The 15,648-nt window shown below is 33.7% G+C and overlaps 1 protein-coding gene and 1 pseudogene across 1 annotated transcript; both read right to left on the bottom strand.

Annotated features, from left to right (window-relative positions):
* Nucleotides 1–469: 469 nt before the first annotated feature.
* LOC140051169 (E3 ubiquitin-protein ligase HACE1-like) lies at nucleotides 470–14,465 on the bottom strand. The gene is made up of 24 exons (XM_072096302.1): nucleotides 14,193–14,465; nucleotides 13,567–13,621; nucleotides 12,867–12,956; nucleotides 12,232–12,336; nucleotides 11,730–11,805; nucleotides 11,002–11,079; nucleotides 10,589–10,642; nucleotides 10,383–10,465; nucleotides 9,925–10,123; nucleotides 9,402–9,508; nucleotides 8,651–8,789; nucleotides 8,090–8,547; nucleotides 7,835–7,903; nucleotides 5,569–5,759; nucleotides 5,173–5,270; nucleotides 4,944–5,031; nucleotides 4,405–4,554; nucleotides 3,828–3,889; nucleotides 3,381–3,515; nucleotides 2,898–3,029; nucleotides 2,540–2,638; nucleotides 2,171–2,241; nucleotides 1,642–1,755; nucleotides 470–1,187 (listed from the first exon to the last, which is right to left on the bottom strand). Exons 1-24 carry the CDS (start codon nucleotides 14,257–14,259, stop codon nucleotides 1,085–1,087), a joined length of 2,823 nt encoding a protein of 940 aa, XP_071952403.1. The 5' UTR covers nucleotides 14,260–14,465; the 3' UTR covers nucleotides 470–1,084.
* On the bottom strand, nucleotides 11,542–11,659 carry LOC140053091 (5S ribosomal RNA; annotated as a pseudogene).
* Nucleotides 14,466–15,648: the final 1,183 nt, after the last annotated feature.

Raw genomic sequence — 15,648 nt, 5'->3', positions numbered from 1 at the left:
CACTATAATTTATTGGTACCACCTGTTGAATCCAAAAACGGCTGGGAAAAGAGTCTAACGACAAATCCCAAAGCATTCTGGTATTTATGAGTCCCATGATATTACTATAATTCGCTGTCAGATAATCATTGAATTATTATCAAAACAGTCCATTGAAGTTTTTGTTTGTAATAGGATACTTGAAGTATCTAGGCGAGATGAAGTGACCCCCAGACTTGACCTTAGCAATAACAATAAGCGAGCAGCGTTTTTTGTAAGAAATATTCTTGTTTATTCATTGTATATTGTATATTGTACATTGTAAAATGTAATTGTAACCGATAATTTTTATCTAATTTTAACAATTTTTAGCCTCTTAACTTTTTGTGTGTGTTTTTGTAAATTGTATTTTATATTTTTGTATTTTGCCAGTTTTCAAATCACATTTCTGTTTTTTAAATGGACAATAAAGTATATATGACTATGACTATGACTATGACTATATAAATCACAAAGTCAACCAACCAACCAAATTTCATTTGTACCTCATTCATAAAATGACAATAAATAAATACTATCGTATCATATTTTCTCCTGATATTTTGTAAGGTTTGTGAATACAAGTATGAAAATGTTCAAAATATGATACAACCTGTAACAATGTATGCAGTGTGAAAATTTATTAGTAACATGAATAAAAATGTTAGTTTTCCAAATGAGCCAAAGATTGAGATTTTGCTACAATATAGAGATCTACTATAGATTTTCATCTGAAGCTCTGTCTACACTTTCAAACTAGCTTGACAAAATGTGATGTGCTCAAATATGGTAGTAATATGCCCAAATATGGTAGCGGTATGACATCATCATGTTCATATATGGGCACATCACATGTTTTTGTCTCAAAAAGTTTGATAGTGTAGACAGAGCTGTATACAAAATGTAATAAACACATTTGCCTTCATGATTAATAACCCTATGACTGTTTTATAGTAGTTTCGTTTCATTTTAATACAAACATCCTCTTGCACATAATAACGTTTACAATTACATGAAACATTTCCTACAATCAACCTCATGACACAATTCATATTGCATAATATTCCTAAGCCATTGCGTAACCCTGACTTCCGCATCGAAGCGCCACAAGAAGACGGTCTTTTAGTTCTCCTTTACTCTTGTATTCAGGTAGTTTCAGCATATTTACACTTATAACAGAAATAATATAATAATAAGCAATTATAATTAGTTTGCATAATATTAAGGTCTGTCTACACTATCCAACTTTATGTGACAAAAAAAAGTGATGTGCCCATATATGGACATATCAACTACCATATTTGGGCACATCACCCTTTTTTTTGTCAAACTAGTTTGATAGTGTAGACGGAGCTTTAGACCAATAGCAACAAAATCTTTGATTAAAATCACGTTCACACTTATTATTTCTCTATCTATATTATTATTAATATCAATGAATATAATACACAAATGAACATGAAATAAAACAAGCGTTTATGTGACTTAAAATAGAATTTCTACATTATTTATACAATATACTGTAGTTCAGCGGTGTTTAAATTATTTTAATAATTAAAATTTACCTTCTATGCACAATTTAAACATTTAGAAATACTTTATTTGGAACAAAAATGTACTTACCAGGTGCTTGTAGTGGGGAGGATGTTGTACTGGTAGTTCATAGAAGAGATGTTGAATTTAGTGATCCCACCCCCTCCAATGAGATTTGAGAAACCACCATGAGGTACACGTGAACTGAACAATTATAGAGAACAATATATTAAAAAGGAAAGATGGGAAAATGTGACTTTACTCTCTGTTAATCAAACTGTCTGGTTATATCACCAACATTTTGAAAAATTTATTATTATTATATCATTTACAATTATTTATACGCTTTCAAATATTTTAATTAAAAATGACGCCTATTTTTTAATATTTTAGCATCCATTCAAACATCCATTTAAAATACATAACAAAGAAAAAATACAAACAATTGGAATATTAAAATTGAATAAAACCAAAGTGAATGGATGCAAGGACGACCCATAAGATCGATTCCAATGGGGTCCATTGCAAGATAAATCAGAGATGTGAGATGTACTGTATCTGTATACTATAAAATAATACTATATAGTACTTAATATAATAATAATAAGCAAATACTTACCTTCCTGTAGAAAATTGCAAAAGCAGAACTCTTTCTTCTGGTGTCATCTCAGACACTACTTCCCAAAACCACTAAAACAACCAAACATTATACTGTAAACACTGTAAGTAATTTCTCACTAATACAATACGTTAGGCTCTGACATCATGGGCAGTGGTGTAATTCATTGGGCAAAGGCTCTTAGTTTAGCACTCCTGAGGGGCCTTCTAATGCTGGGTACAGTAGTATTAGGGCTGCTCATGCTCTGGACTGAACCAGTGAGCACTAATAGCCATTACGCCATTGATCATGGAGGGACTAGGGTGAGATATTTGGGTAAAAACAAAAATTATAAGCCCATTACATTTTCTGTAGCAAAAATCAATTTACCTTGACAACCTCATTTTCTTCATTGAAACAATCGTTGTACACTGTATTTTCTTTCCAGTCCGTCACATCAATAGAGGGCAGTCCAGAAAGTAGTAACTCCTGTTAGAAAGAAAAAGCAAAACATTGTAGTAAAATTTTATAATTTTCCTGGTTTTAAGCTCTATCTACACTATCAAACTTTATTTGACAAAAAATGTGATACGTGCCCCTATATGGACATGATGTTGTCATATCACTACCATATTTGGGAATATCACTACCAACATTGGCCCTGAAAATGATTGCAAAATATTGTAGTAAAATTCCCTGATTTTCCATTGGTTTAATGACCAATACAAACCATGTATCTTGTACTCACCAATTCATACTCATTAAACAGCTGTAGTAGAGGTGGTGGGATAAACTCACTGAAACCACTCAAGAAGCTGTCAATCTGTGGTTGAATGGCTCTTGTCATGCGAAGTTCAGTAACAAGTTGGACATACTCATCCTGAAGTATGAAAAGTGAGATTTTTTTAATATGCATTTGTTAATTACATTTACACATGCAACTTCTTGAGGACATAATGTTTGATTATGCTAACTAGGCCAGGAAGTTCATCCATCACGGAAAAAGAAAAATTGGAAAACAGTAGAGTGTTGGAAATATAACACATAGAAGCCTGGGATTGGTCTTACCATTTTTCTAGACTTAAGCCTAGGTTTATTCTACCCTCAACAGCAGGCATAGAATAGAGTGTATACAATTAATACAGAAGTAGTACAATTCTATATTTGAATGCAAGACTTAGAACTCTAGGGCATGTGGTTTACCTTTATGTCTATATTTCATTAAACTGACCTTGTTAGAATTGGTAACATTTATTTTACTTCCTCCCGGCTTCAATTCAACTTCTTGTAACATACCAAATGCATCAGTCTGGACTGAGAATGTTAGCTCTAACCCAATGTTGTCAATGTTGTTATCCAGTATCCACTGAAATCATTAATATAGTATTTTAATACTGTAAAAATACTGTACTGTAAGTACTGTACAGTAAAATACTGTAAAATAAAGTATTTTTAGTAACAAAAAAAAAAAAAAAACCTTCTAACATTGACAAATTTACTACATTGTGTATCTGTATAATTAATATAATAATACAGTGTGCATTTTCGGGACCAAACAAATTGGTCCTCATACGTTTAACATTAATATAGGTGTCCCCTTATATGGGTGTGTCCCTCAAAGGCATCTTTCAAATTAATATAGGATACTGTAATTGAAAAAATGTTCTGTATACTAAACCTGCAGATTTTTAGCATATTCCGGATCAATTGAAGATACATCTTTATAACTCACTGGAATACCTAAAATAATCACAATTAGAAATAAAAACAAATAAAATCTAAAGGTTAATCTGAGAATATGTAAATGACGGAATAACCTGTGACTTGCAGCCTACTAGGCTGAGATGTGTAAATGAGAGAATAACCTGTGACTTGCAGCCTACTAGGCTGAGATGTGTAAATGAGGGAATAACCTGTGACTTGCAGCCTACTAGGCTGAGATGTGTAAATGACGGAATAACCTGTGACTTGCAGCCTACTAGGCTGACTTGCGCACAGGTGTGGACAACACATACCACAACTTTCTTCTCCCCTAAGGGTCCCTTCATGTTGAGTGCTGCCACCAATTGGCGCCTGTTCGTCTGTCCACAATGACAGGGGCTGAATTAATGGACCAGTACACCGGGTAACCCCCTAGTCTTCTGAAAGGTTTTAAGTCTTATTCTACTTGTTCTACAACCATAACAATGGTCGGCCACTTGGCTCGACTAATTATATTACAGTTTTATAAAGGAAACTTTAAAATATGATCTTACCTAATAGATGCTTATAAAATGAGCGTGTGAAGTACGCATTGATAAGCTGTCGATGGTAAAGAGCTAATCCCAAAACAGAACCAGCAAAACGAAAGAAGTTTAAGTGATCTGGGTTAACTGATGAATTGCTGTTGGGTTGGAATGTGGCACCTAAACAAAACAAAAAATATAATGATTGTTTAGAAAAATAAAATTCCATAAAAAAATATAAGCAAATGTGTGAATAATCAAATAAAATACATGCTAGATAATGAGGATGCTTTAATTATACTCATTTGTACCGACATTGTGTGTATAAGCTAACACTTTTGATTCCCACAAATTCGTCTAGTGGAAAATCGGTTTAAAACTGCATTAGGGTGAAGGGATTTGCTATATACCATGAAAGCCTCAGTGAGCTAATAATAACTTACCATCTGATGAGGGAGTAAAGAGTGCATAGTTAGGAGGGATATTGTGACCTAATAATAACTTACCATCTGCTGAGGGAGTAAAGAGTGCATAGTTAGGAGGGATATTGTGACCTAATAATAACTTACCATCTGCTGAGGGAGTAAAGAGTGCATAGTCAGGATTGAGAATTTCTTTAGACAGAATATCAAACCATTCACGCACTAGGCCTTGTCCCTGTCAACAAACAAAAACATAAAAACAGATTTATTCTAGGCTCAACTAGAATAATAGTATGCAAGTTAGTACACCAAGTAGACCAATGAGAAACAGTAGGGTTTACATATTTGAAATAAATAAATTGAAGATAAAACTTACCACTCCCAACTCTCCTGCAAAATTTACTGCAATCGACTGCTTTAACTTTTTACTACCAGCCTTCTCCACCTCACTACAGCTGGTAGTGAAAAGATCATCTAAAAATGACAATTTAAAAATGTTGAAGTTTAAAGAGGGGTTCCAGATTTAAAATTACTATTAAAAAATATTTTTAAATATTTTAAGAGACAATCAATTATATTAAAATATAATTGATTGTCTCTTGGACAAAGAAAGTTTCATTTACTATAAGAGCCCGATGAAGCAGAACGAAGGCTGTGAATTGAAGCCAAACTAAAGTGCAGCTACGCTAATATGACACTGTGTTACAGAGTAGGGAGTTACTAAAATGGTCAATATAAGGCCATTTTGCCAAGTGAAAAATAATTAACCAACCTCTTGTTACATGGATAACATCTGATGTAGGTCGACTAAGAAAATCTTCTTCTTTGTCAATGTGAAGATTCTCATAGAACCATTCAACGCGGTCATTAAACGGTTGTGTCTGAATGATGCTCAGGAAGCACGCCATTAATTCAGGACACTCCAGTAAGAAATGAAAGTAGTTGAATATTACTTTTGGATTTCTTGAAATAAAACATACAATAATTCATAAATAACATCTACTATCTGTACCTTTTTTTATGTTAATGTTCACTTGAACTTTCAGTAAACAATATTTAAAATACAGGAGCTTCAAAGTGCTGGAAAACGAAGTGTTGTAAATAGTTCCTCTGCTTTTCTTCTTTTTGTGTGTAAAGCGCTTCGAAACATTGTATTAGGCGCTATATTTCCACCATTATTAATATTATTAAAAATGATGCATAAATAGTCGTATCCGGATATTCACCCCCTGGACATTTACCACCCGGAAAACTACCCCCCGGACAACCACCACCTGGACCACTACCCCCTTAGGACAACTACCCCTTTAGGACAACTACCCCTTTAGGACAACTACCCCCCGGACAAATACCCCCCAGACAACTACCCCCTTAGGACAACAACCCCCTTAGGACAACTACCCCCCGGACAACTACCCCCGGACAATTACCCCCTAGGAACAATTACCCTCCGGACAATTACCCCCCCGGACAATTACCCCCCGGACAACTACCTCTGACACAATACTCCCCGTAGGACAACTACTTCCTGGAAAATACTCCGAGGGCAAATAATCTTTTAGGACAACTACCTCCGTAGGACAACTAACCCCTGGACAACTACCACCCAGAAAACTATCCCTTTAGAACAACTACACCCCGGACGGACAACTACCACCTAGACCATTCAACAACCTGACTCTGCAACAGTGTATAATAGGAATTAATAACTATATTTTAATTCGTTACTTTGACGAATTACTATTCATTATTGTAAACAAAAGTAAAAGATTGAACATAAATATAGCCTGGTATAAACTGAAGATTGTCACACATGATCATAGGATAGTCGAACGTATTATATAGTACTCCCTGTATTTACTGTAAAAACTGGGTTCGCTAATAATAATAATAATTTTTGCGTCAGGACAATGCTTCGATAACCACTGGTCTTAAAAGAATTAATTTTTGTCTCAAATTTGTCATTTTGTATTTTTGTACACTTGAAGAACAATATCACTTTTGATATTTGACCTCAATGTTCACTCACCGAATAAACGGCGATCTTTAATTAAATTCCCCTCAAATAAACGGTGATCATGTCACTCCCCATGAAACATCATATGGAATTAATAATCGGCGTCTATTTCCATTAGATTATACCCCCTCCCATTGAATAAACAACTTTCTTTCAATAAACGTCCACCTAAAAACCACCTAAACAATAAACAGCCCAGGCCGTTTTGTCAATAAATACGGTACTTTAAATCTAGCACATCTAGGGTCTAGCGTGCTGTTAAACAGAATAATCGGTTAAAAACGGTTGTTTCGAAACTAGAGACCCGAGACCAGAGACCCGAGACCCAATACGAAAAGGGAGACCTAAATATACGAAAAGAGAGACCCACGTACGAAAAGGGAGACCCCACTATACGAAAAGAGAGACCCTAATATACGAAAAGGGAGACCTAAATATACGAAAAGGGAGACCCAAATATACGAAAAGGGAGACCCCACTATACGAAAAGAGAGACCACACTATACGAAAAGGGAGACCCTAATATACGAAAAGGGAGACCCAAATATAGGTCTCCCTTTTCGTATTGGGTCTCGTGTCAGGTCTCTGGTCTCGGATCTCTAGTTTCGAAACACCCGTTAAAAACAGATGATTTCATTTTTACAGAAACCGTTTGTCTACTTTTGGATTGGGGGGGGGGGGGGGTAGTTGACCGGGGGGTAGTTATCCTAAGGGGGTAGTTGTCCGGGGGGTTGTTATCCTAAGAGGGTAGTTGTCCTAAGGGGGTAGTTGTCCGGGGGGTAGTTGTCCTAAGGGGGTAGTTGTCCGGGTGGTAAATATCCGGGGGGTAACTGTCTAGGGGGTAGGTGTCCTAGAACCATAAATAGTATTTCAAGCTTCAATCTAAAACACTATATTCTTGCAAGTTACAATTATCATTTGGTTTTAATAATAATTATAAGGATATAATATTTAATAGTACAATTGTTGGTTACAACTTTTAATACCAGTATATTATATTATATCATTTTTTTTTACTTACTTTGTAACAAAAAATTTCAGAATCGTGTCATGGCGACAAACAAATTCTATGAACCGTGGAGGCGTCATTCTATAAAATAAGAGCATTCAGATTGGTTTAGAGGTGGTATGTTAAATTTAATGTCATACATACACTGAATGTACAGGCTTGAAACAGAAAACATGATGAACAGACAATTACAGCCTAACAGAGGAAGTCAAAGAATAAAGTAATGTATTTGTTTAAAATTTATAAACAATTAATTAAAATGATTACGTTTGTTTCATTTGCGTTGAACAAGTTGTATAGAAAGCCTGTATGACAGCACACACCCGATCAGCTGTGATTGGTAAAGTGTCGCTTTCCTGAAAGTTGTCTGTGGAAAGAGAACGTGCCATCGACTTCCTGGAAAGTTCTATGATCTTCTTGTCCTCAAGACTACCTTCTTTTAGGATAACTTCCACTTCATCCGATGTCTCAGTTGTTTCATTAGTCACTTTTGGAAGACCATCTGGTGTGCTGGATACTGGATGGCTAGTCACCTTTTCTTTTATTTTAGACTCGGTTTTCTGCTTGATTTTATTTTCAACCTTTTTGTCTTCCGAAGGAATACTAGAGTTGTTTGATGTCTTATCGGTGTTATTGGTTTCTTTCGCCGTAAGAGGAAGCTTTTCTAGTTCATTTGCCATCAGTAGTAACCACTGTTCTAGTGTATTCCATAGTGCTTCTAAAGGCTGGACAATAAAAAGAAAAATATATTTTACACAAATCTTTAAAAAAAAGTGCATTTTCATTTCAAAGATTATCTACAGAATTATTCATAAAATAGTGCCATACCTGAAACACACTTGGAGGAGGTGAATATCTGTGGCTTCGTGCATCATCTCTGGCACAGAAAAACTTCTTGTACAGTTTAGTGAGGAGTCGAACACATCGGTTCAATCCATTTACCTGTACGTCAATGGTACTAGTATGACTTTCAAATAAAGAAAGAAAAATTTTTTTTCATTTACTGATAAATTTAGATGTCTAAAATAGACATCTAAAAAATTATAATATAATATCTTATTATAAAGCTAGTCTTCCATAAGAGTTCTCTTTCTAATTATTAATTTTATATCTCGTTTTAAGTCCAAATTACATGAATACCTTGTTTCTACTATTATTGTTTAAGTTAATAATATATTTGTCTTAAGTTAAATTATAACTGCATTCATTTAAGTTAAATGCCTTTTTTGTTCATTATCATGTTTCTTACCTTACCTTACTTAAATATGTTGCCCAAACCCCACATTTTAAAGCTAAGCTTCCAGTGGGGTACCCATTTTCTCATTTTTCATTTATTATTTTAGAAAATGTTAACTGTATTTTGTTTTTATTTGAGAAATAAATTATTATTAATTGATTGAAGTTGTGTGTTTACGACATCATAGCATACATTATATTGATTCTACTATCTTACGAAATTAAATAATTGATTCTAAAAAAACAAAATTGCTTTAAAATATCTGTCTAAAAGTAGAATGCTTCCTAATACACAGTGATTCTGAAATGAAATTCCTTTAAACTTATTAAAAATTGACTTTACCTAAGAAGTTTGTGTCCAGTAACTGAAGCAAGATCAGCAAGGCCTTCCAGGATCGTGTTCTTTTCCTTACCGCCTTCTTCACATAGTTTACAATAAACTGACAACAGCTGGAATATAAACAAGATGAGACATGGATAAATGTTTCAAATACCCTTTCACACTACTTAGCACAAATACTCCATTCACCAAAGACAAACATACACACAAGATACTTTACATAAACTACACTATCAAACTTTATTTGACAAAAAACTTGATTACATGATGATGTCATATCACTACCAAATTTGGGCACATTACTTGTTATATAAAGTTTTAAAGTGTAGATAGAGCTTTATAAAAGTTGGTACTGACATCTAAGTGGATTTGAACCAAGTACTTTTCTGCTTTAGGGATTCAAGGTTGTCTTGTGTTGTGCCCAATCATGTTTATAGCAAAGCAACAGATTCTGGTGTGGGAGGATGGGAGAGTTTTTATATCATTATTGAACAGGCTAAAGAAAAAAAACAACACTGCCACTTACCTTAGATTCATCAACCTTTTCATTGACACTAAACTCAATCAAATGTGTCCATAATTTAGGGAATGTTTTAAGCAGCAAGTTGCACACATAAACGTGACCACCCTGTGCAGCCTTCAACAACGGACTTATTCCATTTTCATCAGAGAAATGCTTTGCACTCTTATCTAACAGAAGACGAACTGCTTCCAACTGTCCATGACTGAAAACAATACAATAGTTTGTATGAAATGTTTTTAGTAATAGTATAGTGAACAATTTCAAAAGTTTACCAATCATGTGTATATAATGGAAATGAAAATAATAAAGGTGAGCAACCCACAAAAGAAAGAAAAAAATGGACGTTAAATATTATTATTAATATTAAATAAATGTATCAAATAGAAATTTGTAATATTTAACAATAAAAAGGATTTAAATTCCCTCCTCCCCTTCTCTCAGAAACAAAAACCTAATCTTACCTGCATGCAAAGTATAGTGCTGTTTGCCCAACAGAGTTGATCTTATCGACTCGTGCACCATGATCTAACAAACATGCCACCGTCTGTAAGTAAAAATAGTTCAAAATTTTAATTAAATTTATGAGTAGTAGGGTTTCTCAAGAACAAACAACTTATACAAATTTTATAAATAATGAGCTCTCCCTAGAATAGAAAAAAGAACTTACTAATTTGTGGCCATTTTGTGAGGCAACATGGAGAGCAGTTTGTCCCTGCCCATCCTATAACAAAAGAAAATGGTCAAGTTTATTAATCATAATGATATAAATTAATAATAGAATATATTTTTATTCTTTAACATGATGCTCCACATGGCTATGCAACGGTCGATAAGCACGTAGGTGCGTCAAAAGGAAACATTGACGTTTGTTTTGATTTTCCCAGACCGGAAGCATGCCAAAGCAAGTGTGCAAGACCCTATTGATAAATCAAAATGCTTATCTGACCGTTGACATTTTTATGAATCAACAACATGCATTGCTGTTTTCTATGTAATTTAAAACAACAGACAGGTATGTAAATCCAGATAATATTACAGTTTAAACATTAAAATAATAATTTGAACTTAATAAAATATTACCTCAACATCTACATTGGTAACATATTGAAAGACGTCTATTAGAGCCTCAGAACGGCCATTTACAGCAAGCCAGTGAATCTAAGTATAATACAGGTTTAAAAAAACAAAGCTTTTTAATAAGCTGGGAGCTTAACATTTAAACCTTTCTTTCTTCAGTTGTGAATGCATGTTTACTGTATAATAATATTGATAATAATAATATTATATAAGATTATCATAACGTTGTAAAAAAATCAAATATTTCACTAATAATAATTACCGTAATTTTAAAAGTCCAAAAACATGATCATTGATAAAATTTTTTTTTTATTTTTTAAAATTTTATTTAATCGAAACCAACAGCGATAATTAACGCCACTAACAGGTTTGATACAAACAAAGCCAGGACTGTTTAAAGCACCTTGATTGGTCCTAACATTGATCAAGGGCTTCTCTCGTCCAGTGCCCACCTTGACCAGAGGTCTGAGGCAGATACTAGATGCAGGGGCTGCCATAAGAGTCAGCAGTGCTGATTTCAAATGCCTAACGGGACCCCAGCTCCGTATACAGCACCCGTTATTCCCAGATGGTCTCCCATCCAAGCTCTAACCAGGCCCAACGTCACTTAACTTCGGTGATCTGACGAGAACCGGTGTTTCAACGTGGTAAAGCCGTATTATGCAATACCTACCTATATACAATACCAACATACATTAAATTAGAATATACAATTTTAATAATTACTGTACCATCGTTAGGCCTTCATTATTGCATATATTAACATCAGCTTTGTACTCTAATAGCTTTGTCATACACCTTTTCTTCCTGAAAAATAATAAGAACATTTTTATTGATCTATTTCCATAAAATTGATATAATATTTGCAATTAATTAAGACCATTTTACTATACATTTATTTGTTTGTGGAATGAATGAAATAATCTTTTATCTGCATAAAAAAAGTTATCTTATTGTCTATATATGGAACAAAAACTGGGCAACAATTAAACTAAATTGAGTAAAGGTAGATAGACAGTGGTGTAATGGCTATGAGTACTCACTCATGAGCCAGGAGCTTATGGGTGCCCCTGAGCAGTACCCATCGGAAAAACAGGCATTAACATAATGTTGAAAAGGCTAAAAATGCCAGAGTCCTCCAGCGTTGGAGGGCCACTTAGGGTTCCTGAACCAGAGGCATCAGGTCTCCACGTTACCTACTCAGATCAATGAAAACAATGAATGGTTATTTACCCGTTTCTAGCTGCTAAATGTAATGGGGTGCAGCCTGCTATGTCTTGTACATTAGGTGATGCTCCCTTTCTTAATAGAATACACAAAACCTCATAACTACCACAGCTGGGGAAGAACAAACATATTTAATATTTGATAATGATTAAAATGATGGCATTAAAAACCATAATATATAACAGGATAATAATTATCAGTAATAAAATAAAGATTTCAATTATAGTATGATGATTATGAAAATGATTATGAAAGTAATGATTATAATGTCAATATTGATGTTGAGGTACATTATTTGATGATACCAAGGCTGATAATTTAACTTTTTAAATGTTTCATAAATTGTACTGTGATTTTGTATTTTAAGATTATTTAAATATTTCGGATTTGTAATGTCTACTTTATGTAAAGTACATTGAGATTTTATAATGTTCTGTGCTTTAAAAGAATCAAATAAATTATAATAATTAATTATTTTTAAATAATTATGATATGTGACAACGTTTGAAATATATAAAGGTATTGAGAAAAATTTCAGCTACCCCAACTTTTTTTTATGATGTTGTGTTGTGGATTAAGAATCTGATTATGGTATAACACACCACAGAGAACAAGATACTGTATGTTAATATATGACATACTTTGCTGCAATGTGTAACAGATTTCGCTGTGCTCTACCAAATACAAAGTTGACATCAAAACTGGAACTACTAAGAAGATCAGAAACTGATCTGAAAGAGAGAATAAATGAATATAAACAGATTAAAATTAAGAAATTAAACTGAACTACTGTAGTCCTTGCAAACAGATTTCAACACAACCCAACTTATGTTGCACAATACAGTCCTTAGTATTTAAGTTGTATGTACATTATTTAATCATTTTAAATAGAATGTTCATGGACTGTTTGTTATAACAACACTTCTGGAGCATTTCTGCTACAAGATCGTGAGACACATTATTCAGCTTGGTTCTCACTAGCGACAGAACACAAGTACATAGACGCAACGCAAGCGAGGTTGACAAATCATAAGCAACTTTTTTTTAAATCACTCGCGTGTGATTGGTCAAATCAAAGCGTTGCCTTAGGTGTAACAGGAAATTCTGTGTAATTCCAGGGCACAGGTAACCAACAGACAATCGGCTGCAACTAGTCCAGCTTTTAAATCACATAAACAAATCAATTGATTCTATATTTTCCTGTTTTGAACAAGTTGTTGTTTTGTCCTTGTCTAATTTGACTCAATACATTACTTTCCGTGTCCGTTGGCTCCATTTTAGATTCACTTTGAAGACAATATTTGCTTTTGTTTTAAGTTATAATTATAGTATTCAAATTACCTATGTTGATTGGCTATTATCATAGGCATAAGTACATATGCTGCTGCTTTAGAATCTGTGAAAAAAAAAGAATATTAAAATTCCAAATAAATGTTTTAAATTATAATTACATTTTATGTCAGTGGAATAAAATTAGTAATAGAACTAGAAGAGATACTGTTCACTTTAAGGAAAAAGAAATTTTTGATAGAAAAACTATCAGTAGAATCTCTATTAAGGGGAAACCTTCAGGAACCAACAAAGTGTCCTTTAAATAGGGTTGGCAATAGCATTCACTAATAACTATATCCCATTGTTCGTTTCAACACAAAGTGTCTCCTTATAGGAGATTCTTCTGAATAGTGGTGTTCCAAAGAAGATTCTACAGCATTCAAAATAATTAATATTTACAAGTTGAATGATGGGGATAATAATTAATATTTCCATGAGTAATAGGAGTCAGTAGAGAAATGCGAGACAGTAGTCCCATTTTTTAAAATTCTAAATATTGAAGATATTTTCCAAAATATATTTTTAATTTGTAGAAGAATTTTAATAAGAAGGTAATTGAGTACCGATCGATATATAGTAATAGTGATTACAACATGAAATATGAATATTTATATTTATAATTTTAATTCACTTACCTTTTGGAAGTTCAACTGTTCGAGCATTCCGGAGTGATCTAGCCAATCTCTGTATTGCCTCCATCATTTGTAATCAAAGCCGGGTAGGCCTAGCTAGGGTAGGGTTATTAAACACAAGATCACACAAGGTAGATAGCCAGTAAATCCGCCACTCTACCTAACTAACCTCTAGGCCTCTATTTTGTGTGGAGACAAAGTCAGAAGGCCTAGAGTAGTAGGTAGGCTAGTAATAGTATCTGCAGCTGTGACCAACAAGCCTAGAGAGAGGCTAGGTCTAACTAGGTAGTACTACTAGTAGTAGGTAGGCGACTAGGCTACCTGTTGTAGTGATAAGATTGAATCACAGCATGCACGATGGATAAGAATCTTGTGCATCAAAAACACCTTATTGGATCATGAAAAACATGCCGCTGAAATAGCCGCTGCCTTGAAATAATAGTTAAAAATATCTCTGATGGATCACTTCCGTAAACATTGTGATCTGAAGTATCCGTGTCAATAACTGAAACGGCTATTCGCACGACGGCTGGTGATGATAATGGAAATCTTTTCCTATAGGTTATTCACACGGAACGTATTTTACAAACGAAATGAACAACGATTTATCAATAACTGAAACTTTAGTTTTTACCATCTAACTTTACTTTAATCATTTTACGATAACCATTTAGGGCTTACGTAAATAATATAATAACATTGAACTTTTAAGTGCATAATGTCTCTATGCGCTTCACATAAAAATAAAAGTAGGCCCTATCCATGAAATAAATAAATAGTAAAAAAGTGCACTAAAAAGAAATGGATCTTAAACTGAATTAAATATGGTTTATCGAGGGTGAAAATATGTGTTGAAAAGGTGAATTTTAAAAGCTATTTAAATATGGTGGTTGTGTTAGCCTGTTTTACCCAGTCAGTGTTCCGTATTATCTAAAGAACTTTTGCTCCATGACTAATTTATATATTAACTACATAAAGTAGATACACACTTCAACTGAATTATATGTGTAGATGGCGATAGCCTCGCTCAAACACATACGTTAACTTAAATCAAGTTCGCGTAAAATCACTAGAATTCATATTCTCGTTGCACAGTTTGTAGTAACGGTATTGCATTTATTTTGACTGCACTGTTACCACTATGCGTTTATTTACGTACGAATTTATGTAACCTTATAGGCTGAATGTTTTATGAATTAATGTAGGCCTAATTCGGAATATTGATGCATTGATGCGTGACGTTAGCCGTCGTATTTATTCGTGTAAATTCAAAATAATATTAAAATATTATGATTATTTCAAAATAGCATTGTGTTGATGCATATTCCACTTTAAAACGACGGAAACGGATTCCTTGTGCACTTTGTTTTTGATAATCATGGGTCGTCTGGCTGGTGTACAGAAATCTATAGAAACATGACACGGCGCCTAATGTCCTAATCAATTCATAATTATCATC

The sequence above is a fragment of the Antedon mediterranea genome, chromosome 6 (assembly GCF_964355755.1).
Source record: "Antedon mediterranea chromosome 6, ecAntMedi1.1, whole genome shotgun sequence".
Taxonomy (NCBI): Eukaryota; Metazoa; Echinodermata; class Crinoidea; order Comatulida; family Antedonidae; genus Antedon; species Antedon mediterranea.
The sequence above is the reverse complement of the archived record's forward strand: the minus strand, read 5'-3'. Positions and strand labels throughout refer to the sequence as shown.

What these genes read in the sequence shown, in the direction of transcription:
- LOC140051169 (XM_072096302.1), bottom strand. Translation starts at nt 14,259, where the DNA reads ATGATGGAGGCAATACAGAGATTGGCTAGATCACTCCGGAATGCTCGA. An exon ending in CTGTTACACATTGCAGCAAA is followed by an intron (nt 12,337 to 12,866) that starts GTATGTCATATA and finishes GTTCTTCCCCAG; the next exon opens with CTGTGGTAGTTATGAGGTTT. An exon ending in CTTTACTCCCTCAGCAGATG is followed by an intron (nt 4,555 to 4,943) that starts GTAAGTTATTAT and finishes TGTTTTGTTTAG; the next exon opens with GTGCCACATTCCAACCCAAC.